At 39.6% G+C, this 21,120-nt stretch overlaps 2 protein-coding genes across 4 annotated transcripts in view; both read left to right on the top strand.

Moving 5' to 3' along the window:
* The window catches only part of GPATCH8 (G-patch domain containing 8), a 75,939-nt gene that overhangs the window by 44,898 nt on the left and 9,921 nt on the right, over window positions 1-21,120 (top strand). For 2 of the 3 annotated variants that reach the window (XM_080924295.1, XM_080924296.1), the window contains exons 4-7: window positions 951-1,018; window positions 1,625-1,711; window positions 8,514-8,657; window positions 19,591-19,721. In XM_080924295.1, the coding sequence (XP_080780421.1) occupies window positions 951-1,018; window positions 1,625-1,711; window positions 8,514-8,657; window positions 19,591-19,721 (430 nt within the window). Of the gene's footprint in view, window positions 1-950; window positions 1,019-1,624; window positions 1,712-8,513; window positions 8,658-13,586; window positions 13,704-18,445; window positions 18,496-19,590; window positions 19,722-21,120 lie in introns of those variants that run through there. The other variant, XM_080924297.1, reaches the window with a different exon arrangement.
* LOC308426501 (NADH dehydrogenase [ubiquinone] iron-sulfur protein 8, mitochondrial-like) lies at window positions 12,689-13,593 on the top strand. The gene has a single exon (XM_080924298.1). It carries the CDS (start codon window positions 12,713-12,715, stop codon window positions 13,349-13,351), a length of 639 nt encoding a protein of 212 aa, XP_080780424.1. The 5' UTR covers window positions 12,689-12,712; the 3' UTR covers window positions 13,352-13,593.

Here is a 21,120-nt window from a genome sequence, read left to right as displayed (position 1 = left end):
ATATATATTTATATATATATGTATGTGTGTGTATGTGTGTAACTACAAGAAAAACAAAATAAAAACCAATTGTTTACACCAGTCGGAATGAAAAGATGAGGGAAGTAAACACTGTTTTCACTGAAGGTGAACACTGGGTACGGTAAGTCCTTCTCCATTACATCACAATGAACAGCGCAAGTTGTGATGTAAACCGCTGTGGTGGTAAAGTGCTCGTCTGCCCCGTTTTGCTTTGTTTGGCTGGTTATGAGTGGATTAAATATATATTTACTTTTTAAAAATCTCCAGCTTAGATCAATTAGTTGAAAGTCAATTTTCTTCGCAACTAGTCCTTTTCACAGCTTACCACTTACCATCCGCAACCAGTTGTAAAGTAGGACCTGTCTTGTCCTTAAGGGCAAGTAGCTGTCGTTTTTTATTTAGATTTTTTGGATTGGAAAGCATCTTTTGAAAACAAAAGCTAAACATACAGATTAATAATTTCTTCTGCTGTTTGAAATGCACCTCTTTCAAGCACTTAAGATATTCATCCCCAGTTTAAGGAATCAAAGCTGTGATTGCATAAAAGAAGATCTGGAGTTCAAGGTCATCCTCACCTACTTAATGAGTTTGAGGCCAGCCTGGGCTATATGAGGCCCGGTCTTATTTTAAAAAAAAAGAAAAGAAAGGAATTTGTAAAGTTTTTATTGTAAACATCCCATTGATGTATCCCACTCCGGCTTTGCCATAGTAATCTGGAATTCTCTCCAGCTGGGCCAACCAAAATGGGTTGTTGGGTTTAATTCAGGAAAGAAAGGATTGGATGGAAGCTGTGAGAATGGCTTTTGTTTGGTTCACTGTAGCTTTCTGGTCTCTGCACTTCAAGGCAAGATCTAACCACCCAAACCTAATGTTAAGTGAACTATTAGCCCAGTTTTATGTCTCAACTAAATTCTGTGTTCCTGTTACAGGGAGAACAGACCCTATTCCAATCGTTGTCAAGTATGATGTCATGGGCATGGGTCGAATGGAAATGGAGGTAAATTGGTCTCATTAAGACATTAATTTTATGGAATATACAAAATTGGCATTAACTTCCAACTGAAATGTCAGTATAAGCGTATACTTAGCAGATGGAGCATAATTAATTTTTTTTGATTAATTAAAAGTATATTTGATGTTTCCATTTTGTGCTGTTTTTGAAGCACTGAGAATGTGAGTAGCGCCCCTGCAGAGGGGTTTTCCGGTTGTACAGAAAGACAAGTTCAGGCTCTGGCAATTGCTTTATGGACAGTGTTGCTTAAAGTAGATGTTCTGCCCATGCAGGGTTATATACATGAATTACCTACCATACCTTCATTTTATTGTCTGAAATACTATTTTCATATCATTCTAATTCCTTGGAAATAAATATTGAACTGAACTCCTGTAATCAGCTGGTGGGTGTATTGACATACGTCAGGAAAGAGATTTAAGGAACTTACTTTGCTTTCTGCTTTCTGTGATGTGACAGTAAAGCTAGAACTAGCTGAGGGAAAACCATAAGTTTTGTGCTATCAAACATTATGCTTGTGCAAATAACATTTTCATAGCTAGTCCTAGGGTACTTTAGGAAATAAGAATAACCATATCTATTTTTATCAAGCTGGATTATGCCGAAGATGCTACCGAACGGCGTCGTGTCCTAGAAGTAGAAAAAGAAGACACAGAAGAGCTGAGACAGAAGTACAAGGTAACATAAACAAAGTCATTGTTGTTTGAGAACATTCATACAGAAGAGAAAAGAAACCCATTTTTGGTGACATTTTGACTGACATTTGTTTACATTTGATAATGATTTGTGATAGTTTTTTTATTACTTTGGTAAAAACTGAACTACCTACTCCATATGTGTGTTGGGGAAATTGCATTAATGTTTGAAAGTATTAGCCCTAGGTAGTATACAGAAAATTGGCTGATACCTTGGAGGCTTTCCTTTTTAAAAAAAAGAAGTGGATGATTTTTTTTTAAGGAGGGGGAACATTAATTTTCTGTGTAATGCCACAGTATGCATAGAAGCAGAGAACAACTTTCAAGAGTCAGTTCTCTTTCCACCCAGAGAACAAGCTCAGGTCCTCTAGCTTGGCATCAGGTAGCCTTACCTGCTCAGCATTCTCCCCAGTCCTGAGCAAAGGTGTTTTATTGTGGCACATGAAGAATTTTGTTGCAGTAAATATTTAAAAAATATAAAATAGTCTTATCTCTTTATCAGTCCTGAGGTCTCACTCCTCAGGCCCAACCCTGCTTCGAAGCTGTGAGCATCTCCATCGCTTGCTTGCCCTCAGCCACCCAGTCTGAGCCACCCCCCACGGCCCAACCCTGTCACCTCAACTCCCTTCCCTTGGCAGTCTTTCTCCGCCTACCTTCCACCTCCATCCCGGGTGTTTGTTTACCACACAACTCTATAGCCCGATAGCTTTTCATACAGGTTTATATATTCAACTCTCAATCCACAAACCCTCTACACAAGAGTGCATCAGATAGAAAAAGATACAAACTGCCCTTCTATATAAGATATTAGACCTGTGAAATTCTTAATGTTCATAGCTATTTAACGCAAATCAATCTCAACTGGGTCTAGCTGGTCCTTGGAAAACTCCACATTGCCATGACCTCCGCCCTCCATCCTCTGACCTCCTCTGACTTCTCAGCCTTTTCCACCTCCCTTGCCCTGCCCAATCAAAATAAAGGCTTTCATTTATTTTACTAATTAAAATGGAAAGGTTCAGTTGAAGTCACTTCAAGAGTACATGACTAGGCAGCCCTTCTTTGTGGAAGTGAATTAACATTAAAATACAAACAGCTTCAGGACAATCTACAGAATTTTCTTGTTCTTTGTTAATTGCACTCAGCAGACATTTATTTGTCTGTTTGTCTCCCCATCAGCCCTCCATGTGGACGTCACAGTGAATTCCTTTTCTCTTTAATAGGGTGGGTGTGGAGGTGGAGCTTGCCTCCTTGGTTGTATATGTAAGGAGGGCAAAGGACAACTTGAGGGAGTTAGTTCTCAGCACCACGTGAGACACATATCATGTGTATAGGTATTTTATCTATGATACATTGTACTGTGTAAAGGGGAAGTAGAGCCATAGCCTGCCTACTCAGTCTGACACAGTACTTGGAAGTGCCTATACATTTAGCCTAGGTGTCTAAGCTTGTAGTATGGAATAGAGAAAGGGGTGATGTACTAGTTGGAGACTGTAAAAATCTTAGTCAGTCTTGGAACCCAGAATATATCACTTCCTTTCATTGTTAGGATAGATAACAATACAGTAAAAGTAAGATAATTATCATTTTACCCACTTAAAGATTAAAAAACAACCAAGACTGAGGTAATAGCACACCTATACTCCTGAAATGCAGGGTATTCAGACATGGTGCTGCATACCTGTCTTCCTGGCATTCGAAAGCGGAGAAAGTGCTAGACATGATGGCACACACTTGTAATCCCAAGCACTTAGGAAGAGGAGGCAGGTGAACTGCCAAACACTTGAGGACAAAACCTAGGGTCACACATTAAGACTGACATGGAAAAGAAGAATAACAAAAACCAATGTTTAACAGAAGCTCCATATATAAAGCACTTACTGCAAAACTCTGACAACCTCGAGTTCATTATACAGAATGCCAGATGTGGCAGTACATGCCTGTAATCCCAGTGCTCCTGTGGGGAAACAGGCAGTGACAAAAAGACCCCTGGAAGGGACTATTTAGTATGTTCATACAGTGACAACGAGAGACCTTCCCCACACAAAGTAGGAGGTAAGGATTGACACTTTAGGTTGTTCTCTGACCTGCTTGCATATACATACTTCACATATACTGAACATACACAACAAAACAAATACTTTTTTTTTTTAATGTCTAGAGAGATGGCTCAGTGGTTAAGAGTACAGGCTGCTATTCCAGAGGACCTGAGTTCAATCCTCAACACCCACATGTCAGCTCACAGCCATCTGTGACTCCAGCCCTAGGGTTCCTGTGCTCTTCAGCCTCCACAGGAGCTTCATGCAGGTGGTACCTTGACACACTTAGGCAAGCACTCATACATATGAAATAAAAAATGGAAGATGTTGCTGCTGTTTGGGGGTTCTAGTGATGTCTAGGTTCACTTTTTTTTTTTTTTTTTGGTGGTGGTAGTGATGGTGGCTTCAAGTCAGGGTTTCTCTGTGATCCCTTGCTGTCCTGGAATTCAGCTTTGTAAGTTTGACTGTTCTCAAACTCAGAGATGCTCTGTCTGTGCCTGGCCAAATCCATTTCCATGTCTGTCCATGTCCATACATACCGTCCAGGCCTACGAAGGTCAGAGGACAATCTCGGAATGATTTCTCCTTCTACCATGTAGGTGCCACAGATTGCACTCAGGTTTGGTGCCAAGTGCTTTTATCCACTGAGCCATTTTTATCCATCATACTATCCTATTCCTGTTTTTAAGTACTGAGCCAGCATTGTAGCACATACATATAATTAAAAAATTTGGGAGACTGAGAAAGAATGGCGGCCTCAAGAAGGCAAGCTTTAGCTACATAATGAATTTTAGGTCAGCTTGGGCTCTAATGTTGGTGACTCATCTCAAAGCAATAACACATCTACCCACACAAATTGAAAAGGATAGTACATCCTAGTTGCTTGTGATCTCTTACCAGATAGGTGGTGCATACATTTATGAGTGTGTTCATGCCTCCCTGCCTGCCCATAGTGCATGTGCCTGTGAAGGCAAGAGATCATCCTTTGTGCCCCTTTTCAGGTACTGTCTGTCTACCTTAGGTTTTTGTTCATTTGGTTAGCATGAGTATTCTGTTCTATAAGAATAATATAGATTATTGGACTATTCTTCTAGAGTATCTGAGCTAGTTTGTAGAACCCACAACCCACAACCACCTGTAACTTCAGTTCTAAGGGAATCCATTACCCTCTTCTGGTCTCCTACTCACTACACACAGTATATATACATACTTAAATAAAAATAAATCTTTTTGATGCTGAAGAGATGGTTGAGAGAGTAAGAGCTCTTACTAGTCTTAAAAAGGACCTGAGTTCTGTTCCCAGAATCAACATGGCAAGTCACAACTTTCTGCAACTCCATTTCTAGGGAATCTAGATTCACAGACTCCTGCATACACAATTATATGCAATTAATTACATGTAACAGGTAAAATAAGCAATAAATGAATGTTTTTAATGTTGGGTCTCAAGATGTAGTTAACTTTTTTTAAAAAATAAATGTGGGATAGGTTTAAAGGGTTTTTGTTTTTTTGTTTGTTTGTTTTGTTTTTTTAAGATTATTTTATGAGTACACACTAGCTGTCTTCAGATACACCAGAAGAGGGCATCAGATCCCATTATAGATGGTTGTGAGCCACCATGTGGTTGCTGGGAATTGAACTCAGGACCTGTGGAAGAGCAGTCAGTGTTCTTAACCACTGAGTCATCTCTCCAGCCCTAGATTTTAGTTTTAAGTGCACAGGGAATATTTAGGGGGAACAGAGGTTGTTTTCAGTGTAGAGAACATAATAGATACTCCTGTGGCTGGGACCCTAAAGTATTTTCATAAATGTTATTAACACCACAGTTTAGCATGCCTTAGCATCTACTTTCCTGCAGAAGGGCTAGTAGAAAACAATTAGCATCTTCAGGCAGCCCATTGCTCTCTTGCATTGTATTACAAAAAACAAAAACAAAGAGTCTAAAATCTCTAAGCAGAACAGGTGGCAAAGAGCAGATCAAGATTCAAGGTCTTAATTACCCTTGGCAAAACTTTTACCTCTGAGCTGCATACTGGCTCTTAGTGTACATACCAAGGTAATTGATTTAGTAAAAATTGATCTATGGGTTTAATAAAAACAGAAAGCCTGGTCATGGTTACACACATTTTAATCCCAGCATTTGAGAGGCAGACTTTTCTCTCTGAGATTGAGAAAGCTTTATCTACAAAGAGTTCCAGGATATCCAAGACTGAACTCTGTGAGTTCCAGGCAAAACAGAGAAACCCTGTTTCAAAATAAAACAACAACAACAACAAAAAAATAGAAACAGAAGAATTATAAAAGTTAGGAAACAAGAGCTTTAGAATAAAACCATTTCTAACTTGAAATTTTGTAACTGGACTTTTGGCTACTTTGTGGAGCCCCCCCCCCCTTCCACCCTTTCAACCCTCAACAGTAGATAAGAACCAAGAGTATAGGGGAGAAAGGGGGTGTCTTTATTCTTATAACAGCATCTAACCAACAGCCCACTTCACCTCTTGGAACTAAAAGTATTTATATACCCTCTGAAGAGTCCCCAGAATTTCAAACATCTCAATCACAGAAACTATCATTGAGGCAGGAAGCAAATCATAGTCAACTGCTGTGGACAATCTGAGCAGTCCATATCCCACACTTGGGTTTAAAATGAAACCACATTCTTATATTATTTCTTTCTGTGTTTTTAAAGAAACCAAAATTTTCACTACAAAACTCAATTTTTAGAAGGGAAAGAGAAAAGGTAGACCTAGAATTTTTCAGCAATTGGAGGGGGTATAAAATCAAAACTGGCATGATAGTATTTATCTGGCATGATAGTAGTCCATTCTGGTGGGTCTGTGAGTTCAAGGCAAGCTTGTTCTGCACACTCCAGAGCAGCCAGAGACGTGTCTCTGTCCCTTTGTTTTTTTGATACAACAGGGCTGGAGAGTTGGCTCAGAGGTTAAGAGCACTGACTCCTCTTCCAAAGGTCCTTAGTCCAACTTCCAGCAACCACATGGTGACTCAGAACCATTCATAATGAGATCTGGTCCCCTTTTCTGGCATGCCATTTTATAGGCAGGCAGAATGCTGTGTACTTAATAACTAAGTCTTTTTTAAAAAAAATAGAGCAACAACAAACAGTAATAAAATAAACAAACTCGGCTGATTGTCAGTATGAGTTTGAGGCCAGTAAATTGTAAGCTAGCTTGGATTATAGTGGGGTTTTGGATGTTGTAGGAAGTATAAATGGAAAACACAAGGACTTCTAAGCTGAGTACATAAAAGATATTTGTATCTAGACACACCCTTCTAAAAACCACAGCGTAATCAAAGATCTTGAAAGCCATAAGGTAAAACATGATTTTCTCTGAGAAAAACAACAGTGCTCATTCCTTTAATCCCAGTATTTGGAAGGCAATAGCAGGTGGGTCTCTGGCAGCCTGGGTGAGTTCCAGGCCATTTGGGGCTTTTATAGTAAGTCTCCAAAACAAAATAATAGTGACTTCTCAAACTCAGAAGTGGTAGGAGTGGGGCTGAAAATATGATTCAGTTAGTAGAGTGATTTCCAAGCCTACATGTGAAGCTGTGAGTTTGATCCCCAGCCTTATATAAACTGGACATAACAGTGCAGTTCAAGGTTATCCTTGGCTACATAGCAAGTCTGAAGCCAGTCTAGAAAGTATAAGACCCCATCTTCAAAACAGACAAGTAAATATTTCTGCTTTTGTTTCTGATTCTAAGAGGGAAATTTAACCATAGTGATATTAGCTGAGGGTTGGTTTTGGGGTTTTTTTTTTTTTTGTTTTTTGTTTGTTTTGGGGTTTTTTGTTTGTTTGTTTTGTTTTGTTTTGTTTTGGGTTTTGGTTTTTTTGCCTATGTAGTTTGGAGAGGGGATTGGGGCAACAGGGAGGGACAGAGTCCAACTCAAGTTGTCCAGACTTTCCTGAGCTCATATAGTCTAGGATGGCTTTAGTTTATGCTCTCCCTCATAATCTTCCCAAGGGCAGGATAGGGGTCAGTCACAGATGGCTAGCTAGAGGCTTTTCATGGATATTTTTCTATCCTGTTTGTTGAAGTTCTTACCATGGAAGAGAGATTAAAGTTTGCCAGGTTTTTTTTTTTTGTTTGTTTTTGTTTTTGTTTTTAACCAATTGAGATAATCATACAATGCCCCTTCCTTATTAATAGGATATGTTTACTGATTGGTTTTGTTCTGTATGCTGCATCTTGAGGTTTTTTTTTTTTTTTTTTTTTTTTTTTTTGGCTAATTAATCTAATTTCTCTTGATCCTGTTTCCTGATGCTTTATTCCAATTGCTAGTTTAAAACTAGAAACAGGGAGTATAATGGGGCTTAACAGTTAAAGGCACCTACTATTCTCAGAGAGGACCTGGATTTAGTTCCCAGTACCTACATGGCAACTCACAACTGCCTATAACTCCATTCCAGGGGATCTAAACACCCTCTCTTGGCTTCTCTGGGCATTGACACATATGCATTCCAAATACATAAATGCAAGCAAACATTCAAAACAAAATAACACTATCTTTTAAAGATGAATAAAATAGAGAGACATAAGATTTCACTCTCTTGAACACTTGTCAGTGCACACAAAAATTGTTACCCTACCAAACTTCCCCTTGTGTTTTATCTGGCATTTGCTGGTACCACTGAGTTTTATGGAAAGTTATTTTCTCTCCGCTTGGGCATTAGCTGTTTAAATTCTACTGAGTTTGTTTTTGTTTTTTTATTTTGTGGTTCTTAACAGGATTATGTTGACAAAGAAAAGGCAATTGCAAAAGCCTTAGAAGATCTCAGAGCCAACTTTTACTGTGAACTTTGTGATAAACAGTATCAGAAACATCAGGAATTTGATAACCACATCAACTCTTACGATCATGCACACAAGCAGGTAAGGAATAACTACTTGGTACCAAGGAACAAAACTCTTCACTGTTACCAACCATAGATGTTTATGGGTGTGACAGGCTTCTTATATCAGCCAGTCTAATTTTTGTACCTGATACTCTTGATTTTTTTCCCATGGGGGCTATCCTAACGTAGATGACATTCCTGCCACTTCATTACCATTTTAAGCCTCATAATAAGTTGTGAATTTCTTAAACCTGAAATAATGTTTGTGGCTTTAAGTAGTTTCTAATTTTTTTTCAATATGGAGATAGATCTGAGGACCACTGGGAGAGCTTATGTCTCCTTTTTTCTCAATGTATTAAACTTTTGAATAGTTATTCTTGACTGTAGTCTTTTGAATGTCTGCATATATAAGAATTCAAGTTTATTGGCTATTATTTCCTATCAGTAAGTCATTTTGTTACTCAGCATGCCTTGAAAAGTAACTAAGTCCTGAAGAAAAATAAAACTAGACACACTGTATCTTAACAACGAGCCACTTTGTCTTAATAAGTTTCTGCCACGAGGAAACCTAAAACACCTTGTCCAAAAGCAACTTAGAGAGGAAAGAGTTTATATCCTAGGTAGTAGTTCATTACTGAGGGAAGTAAAGGTAGGAACCTAGAAGCAGGAGCTGATACAGCTGTGGAAGAGTGCTGCTTATTGACTTGTTCCTCATGGATTGCCTAGTTTGCTTTTTTACAGCACCTAGGAACAACCTCTTAGTCGCTTAATAGTCATTCAGTTAAATTGCTTTCAAACAAATAAACAAATACAATCTTTAAATGCCCCAGAATTCCCTATGTAGACCAAGCTGGTCTTCACCTTATGGTGGCCCTCCACAGATACCCAGCCAGTTAGGATTTTAGGATTATGCAGGAGAAAATTTCTCTCTCTCTCTCTCTCTCTATCTATCTATCTATCTATCTATCTATCTATCTATCTTTTAATTTCAAGATTTATTTATTTCATGTATGTGGGTACCCTGGAGCTGTCTTCAGACACACCAGAAGAGGACATCAGATGTCATTACATATGGTTGTGAGCCTCCATGTAGTTGCTGGGAATTGAACTCAGGACCTCTGGAAGAGCAGCCAGTGCTCTTTTATTGAGCCATCTCTCCAGCCAGAGGAAAGAATTTCTATAAAATTCATATTGACCTTAATACCTCAGTGATAGAGTTTTCAACTTAAGTATAATAGAAATTGTTGCAGCTTGACTCATTGGTATTTGTGAGATCAAGTGGGTGGGGTCCAAAGATACTGTTAAATAGTCTACAGTGCACAAGAAGCACCTCAAAATAAAGAATTACCTGGCCCAGAATTACAATCTCCAGTACTGAAGTTAACTATTGAAAACCTTGAAATAGATGAGATTATAAAGAGCTCGTCTAGATACCAAATGTTTACTTAAACTGTTTTAAATGATCAAACTAAAAATATAAAATTAAGAATTCAGAGATCTAAGGAGATGGTTCAGATGGTAAGGTACTTGCTGTTTTAAGGATGGAACCTGGACCAGATCTCTTAGATGGCTGTGGTAGCATCTAAGAGATGGAACCTCAGGAGCAAGCTGACTATCCAGACTAGCCAAAATGGTAAGAGTTCATTGAGAGATCCTGGCTCAATATGTAAAGGGAAGGTGAATAAGGAAGACACCCTCTATCAACTCTGAGCCTCCACGTACATATACACCATAGACACATAACTCTCTTCCCCGTGTTTTATCCTGATGCCTGGCAGATTGCTCCTTTGTAAAGTGCTTGTAACACAAGTGTGATATTGTAAATTCTGTCCCTAGCACCTATGTACGAAGCAGGCATGGCGGCAACCTGTACCTATAATTTCAGTATTGAAGAGACCGAGACAGGAATATGCCAGGGTCTCTAACTAGCTTACTTATTAGCAGGTTCAGTGAAAGATCATGTCTTAAAGAATAAGGTGGAAGGTAATAAAGACAACTGACACCCAACCTCTAGTTTTCTTTTCTTTTCTTTTAAGGTTTATTTACTTATTCATATAAGTACCCTGTAGCTGTCTTCAGACACACCAGAAGAGGGCATCAGATCCCATTATAGATGGCTATGAGCCACTATGTGGTTGCTGGGAATTGAACTCAGGACCTCTGGAAGAGTAGTCAGTGCTCTTAACTGCTGAACTATCTATCTCGCCAGCCCCACCTTTAGTTTTCATATGCACAAGCACAAACATGTACACATGAATGCATACATGTATAATACATGAAATTATGAATTTTTTCCAGAGAACTCAAAAATACTGTTCACTAATACAGAGTATGTTTGAGAGCCATGACTTGGAAAGATCTTAAGCTGTATCATTCACAAATGCATATTAGTTCATTCCTTCACCTGAATCAGAAGGACACTTTACATATTAAAGACCTAGTTGTCATGGCATGAGCCTGAGAGCTCAGTGGTGAAGGAAGGAAGATTTTTAATTTGAAGCCAGCTTGGGCTACATAGGAAGAAGTTTCTGTGTCACAATACAAAGCAAAACAAAAGAACAGCTGTAGTATGGATGACTTTGGTTCTTTTGTTTTGTTTTGTTTTTGTTGAAAAGTAGACCATATCATCTTTCTTCATGTTTTTGTCTTCCTATAAATTGTAGAATCTCGGGATAGCATATTATAAATAAATCAACAAAAGAGTCTTAAATGGTTTTTATAATTCCAGCTCTTCTCTCTACTCTTCATTCCTTCCTTCTTGTCTTTTCCTCTTTTCAAAAGAGGTCGTTCACTGTAAAACCGTGCTGGTCTCTAGAATCCCTTGCCCACTTCTCTTACCTTGCCTGGTCTCTATCTAAAGTTGTAAAGACTGTCAGTTGACTTTGTACAACACAGCTTCATAGTACCTCATAGGCGATTGGATCACTATTTTATCCTCTTCTGTGGACACGAACTTACATCTGGGCCTGCCATTTTTCAAATTGGTGCTCTAAGACACAGAGGGAAAAGGTAAGTACTTTACTACATGGTAGTTAGTCCTAGCTTGCATCTTCCATCAGGTTTTTACCAATAAAACTTTGGAGAAAAGGTTTGTTACTGGTAAACTAATGTCTTGGGAAATACTGTCACCTTTCTTAAGGTCCAGTTTTTTTTTTAAAAAAGCAGCAGCATGGTTACTCTCTTCTGTGACCTTTTTAGAAAAGGAGAAAGAAAGCTTTTAAATGCCTCTGCTAGCTTTTCTCAAATTTTTTAAGATTTTTGTGAAGTCACTAATACAAAAATAATCGAGACTCGGCCTAAACTTTCTAAGTGTAAACATGCAGGTGCTGTGATTCTAATTCTTGTGCTGTTTTATTACCTTCTGAAATCTCCAGTGATAAAGCCAGCCATGCTCAAAGAAATAACCCACATATGATTACTTATTAAGTCCTGACATGCCTGTGTGTTCAATAAACATTGATCGTGTCCTATCCTTGTTGGCTTAGTTGTAAGCTACAGTTAAATGTGAAGCTTAAGGTTTTTTCATCCCCACTTCCCTGCCCTTTTAATTATTTTACCTAGTTGTTAAAAAGTGTCTGCTGGTAGATGTAAAAGCCTCAAATTCAGACTGCAGGAAATCTTTTCTCCAGAGTGAATCTGAAGCAGTGCTTACTAGTACTCATTGGGGCTGGAGGGGTAGCCAATGTGTTCAAAGCCCAGTTGGCTCTTCAGGACTGCAAACAAACAACAAGAAAAAAGTAAAGCACCTTACTTTCACACTTCATCTGTAACTTCCTATTTGTGCCACCAGGGATCCTTGCCATACAATGAGCAGAAGATCACAGTTCACCTCAACAAATCTATTTAGCTTAATCTTCATGATGTTAGTCTTTCCATTTAATTTTAATTGGTTCCCACCTTTTTAAAAAATCTGAGTTGGTCTGGAGAGATGGTTCAGTGATGACTGCTCTTCGAGAGGTCCTGAGTTCAATTCCCAGCAACCATCTGTAACGAGATCTGATGCCCTCTTCTACAGTGTACTCATATATAATAAATAAATAAGTCTTTAAAAAAAAATCTGAGGGGCCAGGGAGGGAGCCGCCACACTTCAAGATGTACCGTCTGAGTTCGTCTATGCTGCCATGGGCCTTGGCCCAGGCCATGCGCACAGGACATCTTAATGGCCAAAGCCTTCATAGCAGTGCAGTGGCGGCTACATACAAGTATGTGAATATGAAGGCACAGGAGCCTGAGGTGGACATGAAGTCTGCGACGGACAGTGCAGCTCGGATTCTGATGTGGACAGAACTCTTCCAAGGACTGGGCATGACTCTAAGTTACCTCTTTCGGGAGCCTGCCACCATCAACTACCCCTTTGAGAAGGGCCCACTGAGCCCACGCTTCCGTGGGGAGCGTGCACTGCGCCGCTACCCATCTGGGGAGGAGCGTTGCATCGCCTGCAAGCTCTGTGAGGCCATCTGTCCTGCACAGGCCATCACCATTGAGGCTGGGCCAAGAGCTGATGGCAGCCGCCGGACTACACGCTATGACATTGACAGGACCAAGTGTATCTACTGTGGCTTCTGCCAGGAAGCCTGCCCTGTTGATGCTATTGTGGAGGGCCCCAACTTTGAGTTCTCCACGGAGACACACGAGGAGTTGTTATACAACAAGGAGAAGCTACTCAACAATGGAGACAAGTGGGAGGCCAAGATCGCTGCCAACATCCAGGCTGACTACCTGTACCGGTGACCAGGCGACTGGTGACCTTGGCCACCTGGCTCAGCATTATGGCCCCTGTAGCCCATAAAGAAACTATGATCCCAAAAAAGAAAGAAAGAAAGAAAAAAAAAATCTGAGACATATACAGTGGCATACACTTCTAGTTATTGAGGCAGAAACTCTGAGCTAGCTTTTGCAGTATGGCATTCAAGTGTCTTCTGCATTTCTGTGTGATTTACTGATTTTGGTTTGTTCTCTTGCTGCTGTTGTTTAATTAGACAGTTATGGTGATGTAGCTGAACTTCCGGTCCCTCTGCTGGGATTATAGATATGAACCCATCATGCTTTGAGGCCCATCTCTTAAAACACCTAGAAGTGCTCAGTAAGTCAACCTTTGACTTATATAGACTATCTGATGACATTGGCACTATACTTCAACAAGCCTTGATTACGACTTAGTAGGTGCTATCAAACAACCGTGTGCTCCACATCGTCCCTTACAATCTGTGAGTCATTAGTTCCTTGCCAGATTCCTTTAAACACTTGAGTAATCACTCAGACCTACTCTGTTCCTTCCCATGTTCCCAAGTTCTGACTGACACTGAAGCTGTCTCCCATCCTCCCATGTTGGGCTCACTTCCTTGCATTCTCCTTGTGTGATCATCTTGATCTGGTTGCTATAATTTGGCATTCTAAATCAGCTTCCAGTATTTCCTTTTTCTTTTTTTTTTCCTCTGAAGGAAAGTACCTTCAGCATTCCTCTTTTTCTAAAATGACTTTAGTGTCAAAATTCTGCACTTTTTATATGTTCTAAAATAACTGGTCTTATTTAATAGTACCAATACCTATTTTATGTGTGAAGAGTAGTAGTTTTCTGAACTTTGAAACAGCATGCCTATTGCAGCCAGTAGTGATTTTTCACTAATTGAATTACAGAGTAGACGCTACTAATGCATGGTTTCCCTAACGCTCTGTCTGACGGGATCTTTGATGGTGTTACCTACTCATAGTTGGTTGTTTTCATACTTAGTATTGTCAGATAGCTGAAGTGTTTGGGTTTCTCTCAGTATTCAAAAAGTAGTTGACCTATGAATTAAAGTATATTCTGAGAAATAATTCACAGTGGCCACTTTGCTCTTGAGGCTTCACTGTTTGCTGACTTTTTTGTCTTGTTTTGTTTTTGTTTTTTGATATTTGGTTTTGTTGCTGTAATTCAGTTCTCTCTCTCTCTCTCTCTCTCTCTCTCTCTCTCTCTGTGTGTGTGTGTGTGTGTGTGTGTGTGTGTGTGTGTGTGTGTGTGTGTGATCAGAACAGACATATAACCAGTTGGATGAGGGAAGATAATCATAGGGCTTAAATTAAACAAAAATATTGAACTATCTAGATCATACACCTGTGAGCATATTCCATGTCTGTTTTGTTTATAGTGTTTGTCCTTAGAAAACCATAAAATATCTCTGAATCCTAAAGTTTCATGAATATTGACTTAACTCAATTCCCCTCTCAAATAGTTATGCTATGGAAACAGGAGTGTAAAGGGAAGACTGTCTTGGAACCTTTGTACAGCTGTGCAGAGTGAGCTGTGCTGGGTTTGTAGTCTGTCACTGTGGGTGCCATGTTCTTTGGGACTTTCATTTGGTCAGTCTCTAAAACTTGAACATGTTTTGATCTTTTCACCTACTAAGAGTAATCACAGTAATTGCCCAGTAATCACAACCTAATTAACTTTGGAAAAGTGTCTACTTAGGAAAGCTATCTGCTTTTACAGGTAGTTGATGACAAACCTCTCAGGAGCTCGTATTGCACATAAACTGCATATTCTCTTATTATGTATTTCTAATTGTTCTTTATCTTAGCACACGACCCCAATTTAAATAAAAACTAGCCTACCATGTTCATGTTATACTGTTTCAACTTGTTTTTCTTTGTCAATTTAAATTCATCTCAGTGATATACTATGGTAGTAATTAATTCTAAGATGAAGCCTGTGTTCTGTTGTGGTCTGGAAGGTTAAAGCAACCCAACTAAAAACTTGTAAGTGGCAGTGCTGTGAGAAAAGCATTGAACCAGGTGCTGGTGCATACCTAACAAGCCCAACCCCGAAAAAGGAGGGCCAGGGTTCAAGGATAAGCTGAGCTACACATGGATCTCAGTGGTAGAGTGTGTACCTAGCCTGTATAAGGCCCTTAGATCAAATCCCCAGTCAGGTGGGAGGAGTGTAAAAGTATCTCGTCCAGTTAAACATGAAGCTCTGTGTTATTTTCCTGACACCATTGAGGAATATTCTGGGTGGTCTTTTTCAGAAACATCAAACCCTGGAGCTTGAATTGGGTACACTGGCCAAATGCTTGAGGGGTTGCTTCAGTTTGGCAGGAGGTGCTCACTGTTCTTTCTATAGCACTGTTATAGGAAAGGAGGACATAAGAGGCAGGTTTTGGGTGTGTATGTGTGTATGACTGTTGAAGAAATGTTTACAGGTTGAAGAAGGTCAGAGCATATATATCCAGAAAGAGAGGAAAGCATAGGAACCACCCCTATGTTCCATTCTGTTTCCAGCTCTGCTCCCAACATGCATACAATGTAGGTATATTCTGTCTTCAATTAACTCACTTCAAAAAGAAAAGCAACCAGGCGGTCTGTACTTTAGACTAGCCTCAAACTCAGACATCTGTCTGCCTCCTGAATGCTGAAGGTGTTTCCCACCATTGCCAGGACAGGAATTTTTTATTTAAAAAGAGATTTCCTTTAAATAGTAGTTAATCTTGGTGTGTGGTTTATTTATTTGCAAGGGTTTTTTTTTAATATATATATAATAAAGCTTATTTTCAAAATAAAAATAGTAACTGAGTGGTAGTGCACTCCTTTAATCCCAGTACAGGGGAGACACAGGCAGGCAGATCTCCGAGTTTGAGGTCAACCTGATCTACAGAGTGAGTTCCAGGACAGCCAGGGCTACACAGTAAAACTGTCTTGAAAAAAAAAGAAAGAAAGAAAGCAGTATGAGCAGTTGTGACCTGCTAGGTGCTTAGTTGTGAATGCAGAGCTGACTTGGGCAGATTGGTGATAGATGCCCTTAATAAAAATAAAGAGAAGACCACAGACAATTTAGTTGTAGAGCACTTACCCATGAGTAAGGCCTGGGGTTGAAATATTAAAAAGAAAAGGGGTTATTTGGATATTTAATCTCATAAACCTATTAATGCCTCATTCTAATTTTATAACAAAGACAGCTGAGGCTGTGAGGTACAAACTTAGTTAACTGGTGATTAGTGAATTGACCTAGGGCTTTCTGACTTGAGTTTTTCACTTGCACCTTTTTGAAAGACAAGAACAGCTGTATTGAAACAGTCATAGATGAGAACTAGGGCAAGGTGCTGACAGTGGAGGTTGCTATTCTGAGTTTTTAGGAGGGGGCAGGGACAGGGACAGATGGCAGAGCCTTGGTGAAGGGAATTCTTTGACCTCAAATTGGAAAGAAAGCTGGAGTCAGATAAGGAAACTAGAATTTTAACCCTTGTCTTGGAGCCCATGAGATGGCTCAGTAGATGTGGGAAGGTCTGCTGCTCACTAGGCCTTATGACACAAGTCACTCTCTGGGATCCCATGGGGGAGAAGGGGAGTGGCAAGAGTATACACACAAAAGCACAAATAAATGATTCTTTTTAAAGAAAAGGCATGTTTTTCCATTTTCATCAGAATGTCACCATCTGAAAGGCAGCTGTGTGTGTCCTGGGTTTCAGGAAGCTTATGTGCTGTCTCTCAGACTGAGCTAGACCTGGGAAGTTCTCATTCTACCTACCCTGAGATTCCAGGCTTAAATATGAAGTTTGTGAGGGATATTTGCTGGACTTGATAGGGTACTTAGGTACGTTTTACCTAGGAGGAGGCTTACACTTGGGATTTGTCTCCTTGACAACATTCTGTTTCCCGTCTGTCTCTGTCTGTGTACCTGTGGCAGGACTTTTGGGTAGAATGTGTTGAGAATGTTGTGGGCCTGGTACTGTTCCTTCATTTTCCAGAATGAATAGAGCCAGGTGAGAGGGCCAGGAGACAGGCAGGTGGTTCTTAGTTCTAGGCCAGCCAGGGGCTACACAATGAGACACTGTTTCAACGACCAACAAAAGAAACCAGAGGAGAAAGAAAACCTAATCCTTGTCTGACATAATCTGGAGGCTCCAGACTTTGATAAAAATGATTATTTTTTGAACAGTGTCCTCTAGTTCAACAAATGCCTGCTTTGAGTGAGATGAACGTAGAAGAACTTAATGAGGTATATAGGGAGAGATGAAAAAAACATTGCATTCTATTTAAATTTTCATAAGAGAGCCTATTAAGTGTTTAGGAAGGAGAAAAAAAGACTTATCCATAAGAAAAGTAGCACAATAGTCATAGTGGATCCTTTTTGTCCCATTCCTCTCAAAAGAAAAACGTTGGAATGCATACTTTAAGCTAATTGATCCTCTCTGAGGCTGGTGGTGCAGATGTGTAATCCTAGCTACTTAGAAAGCTGTGTCAGGAGTTAAGGCCTGCCTGGACCACAGACTAAGGTGAGTCCAGGCAGCTCAGTAAGGCCTTCTCTAAAAGTAGAGGAGGGTTAGGGATATAGATAGGTCAATAGTAAGCTTAGTACCAATTGGGGGTGGGGGAATGGCTTGAGTTTATAAAAATCTAAATCTATATGGGACTTACACCAGCACCAGCTTTGTTAGCTATTGATTAATTGAAGTTCTCCAAATTAAAGATGAATGAGTACAGCCTCACTTCCTGCTTTAAACAAGAACAATCTTTCCTGAAGTTCTCTGACCATTTCTCTTGAGGAAATGGAACCTATTAGATTTTATTTATCTAGACATGATTTCTCTCTCTCTCTCTCTCTCTCTCTCTCTCTCTGTGTGTGTGTGTGTGTGTGTGTGTGTGTGTGTGTGTGTGTGTACACACTTGTGTGTTTCCCAACTCTCTGCTTCTCCCCCCAGCATTGTTGAGTGGATGCTTTTGTCCTTGATTGTTGAGTATACCGTTTGTAGATTCACTGAGAGCTTATGTAGTAATGCTTGCCTTATTTTTTTCTCTTCCACTCTTGTTTTATTTTTTACTTTTTTTCTCTTTGTGATGTGACGTTTTCAGCTGATGTTTTGAGAGCAAATCCTTCTAATTTGGGAGCCCAGATCACAAGAGTGAGTTTTTCTATAGTGTCTTTAGCTGTATATCTTCTCTGTGTGTGTCTTTCTTCCCTTCCCCCTCCCAATTTCAAAAGATTTAAAACACATTTCATAAATATTAGGTAAGAAAATTCCTCTGTCTGTTGAACATCATGACTTTCTAAAGCAATGTCCACTTTATATTGGGTCAGCTCCCTTTCCTAAGCTGTTGGGAGAGCATGGGCTAATGGGTCGGCCTTGCTTGCAGTTTTCATATTATGGGGTGTTGCACTGTCTTCACTGCAGATGGGTATGTGGACTCTGTCACCAACCTGTCTCATGACACTTCTTTGGTTTTTGTTTTGTTTTGAGAAAAATTACACAGTAGCTTCTGAAAACAAAAGGCCCGTTCTGTTATTGAATTTTAAGTAACAGAATCTTCTCCTTTCCTGTGTTCTCCTTCTTCCCTGGTGTTCCTCTCAGGGCAATGAAGGAATGAAAAGCTACGTAATTATTTCCATTGTAGTAGAGAGGCTGGATGAAAGAGGTCAGGCTGAGTTCTGAACATGCCAGGGTTGGAAGACCTCTCTAGACTTTAATAAAATTATAAGAAACCTCTGTTATGGCAAAAACCATACAAAACCCCCAGATTTTTATGGTGGGGAAAGAAAGCATTTCTGTTTGCTCTGATTCTGATAACCTCCCATGTAAGCTGTACATTGCTTTTTTTAGATCTTACACCTTGGGTAATTTTCTGTACCAGCCTAACCCCTTTCTGTTCACTTGGCCTGTGTTACTACGATTTCTCTCACATTTGTTTGTCTGGTTCTGCATCCTGGAAGAGCAGGTGGTTGGTCTCTTTTCTTTCTTCCCAATAGTCTAAAATTTGCGTGTTGCTTCTGAAATCATTTTGTTTTGTACAATAAGGCAAATGACTTTCTGTCCTAATTACAAATGCCCATAATTCAAGTCTCATGCTCAAAGTAATCAGCCATTGTGTTTCTGAATGCCATATAAATAGTGTATTCCATGCTAGTGTTATAACATTGGTTCAGGGTAAATACTTTGCCTTCACATCTTTGTATTAATTCAGATTGCTCACCTTCTGTTTCTTTCTTTCTGTTAACTCAGAGATTAAAAGATCTCAAGCAGAGAGAGTTTGCCCGAAATGTCTCTTCAAGATCCCGAAAAGATGAGAAGAAACAAGAAAAAGCCCTTCGTCGGCTACATGAGTTGGCAGAGCAAAGAAAACAAGCTGAATGGTAGGGAAATTTCATGTCAGGAATTTTATATATAAATAGAATCCTTAAGGTTTAAATGTACAGAATTAAACTTAGAATTCAAGCACTGGATGTATATGGCTATAATCCTAGTACTTAGGAGTCTGGGACAAGAGAATTGCTACAAGATTAAAGCCAACCTGGACCTGATGAGACCTGATCTCAAAAAATATTTATTTTAAAAATATTTAAATTGGGTGGTAAGGCAGGGCCTGTAGAGGGATGGCTCAACAGTTATGAGCACTAGCTACTCTTCCAATTCCCAGCAACCACATGACGGCTCACAACCATCTATAAAGGAACCTGATGCCCTCTTCTGGCATACGTGCAGAATGATTATATGTGAAAATAAGGTAAAAGCTTTAAAAACAAATTTTTAAAATTGGGCTGGGTGTATATCTCAGTGCTTTACTTAAGTATATATAAAGGCCTAGGTTTGGTTCTGCAGTACCACATAAGAATGTTGGAACATAACCTGTAATCCCAGCACTCAGGAAGTAGAGGCAGGTAGACCAGAAGTACAGGGCTATGTTTGGATGTGTAATGAGTCTGAGATCATCCTGGGACACCTGAGAATCTGTCTGAAAAGAGAAGGAAAAGGGAAGGAAGTGGAGAATTCCTTGGAGTTGTCCTAAAGAGTGACTGACTTACTCCATTAGACACAACTGAAAGATGCCTACTGCCACACTGGGACTGAGTGATGAGTAGCTGACGTCATTGTTTCTGTTACAGGTTCTCCAGCACACCCTTATAAAAAAGCACAATGCTCTAGTTTACCACTACATTGTCCTAGCACATGTTTTCTGAGTCAAGTATTATCACTGCCTTTTTAAAACTATATACAGTTAGCTGGTGTGATTGTGTATGCCCTAATCTCCACACTCTGGAAGTAGAAACAGGTTGATCTCTGTAAATATGAAGCCACATTGATCTATATAATGAGTTCCATCATCTCAAAAACAAAACAAAAATTTAATTTAAAAATTATTATTAAAAAGGTTTATTGGATATAGGGCAAGATACAGCACCTCTTTAAGGGTTCAAGTTCCATCTACACCACTGGGAAAAATAAAGACAAACATTGAAAATGAGGAGAGAGGGCCAGGCAGTGGTGGCACACACCTTTAATCCCAACACTTAGATGGCAGTTAGATCTCTAGGGATTCGAAGCCATGCTGGTCTACAGAGTGAGTTCTAGGGCAGCCAGGACTACACAGACAAACAAACAAACAGGAGGAGGAGAAAAAAGAAGAGAAAACCGTTCCACTTTACTTCCAAAAGCATAATACCTTTACACATGATGTGTGCACCCAAGTGTTTGGGTCATTCTCTAGAGAAGAGAATATTTGCTTTGCCATTTCTCTCATATTTCTAGGTTTGG

The sequence above is a fragment of the Micromys minutus genome (assembly GCF_963924665.1).
Source record: "Micromys minutus genome assembly, chromosome: 10".
NCBI lineage: Eukaryota > Metazoa > Chordata > Mammalia > Rodentia > Muridae > Micromys > Micromys minutus.
Note: the sequence above shows the minus strand (reverse complement) of the source record. Positions and strands in the feature narration are given on the sequence as shown.

Coding starts and splice junctions, on each gene's coding strand:
- LOC308426501 (XM_080924298.1), top strand. CDS start 12,713: ATGTACCGTCTGAGTTCGTCTATGCTGCCATGGGCCTTGGCCCAGGCC.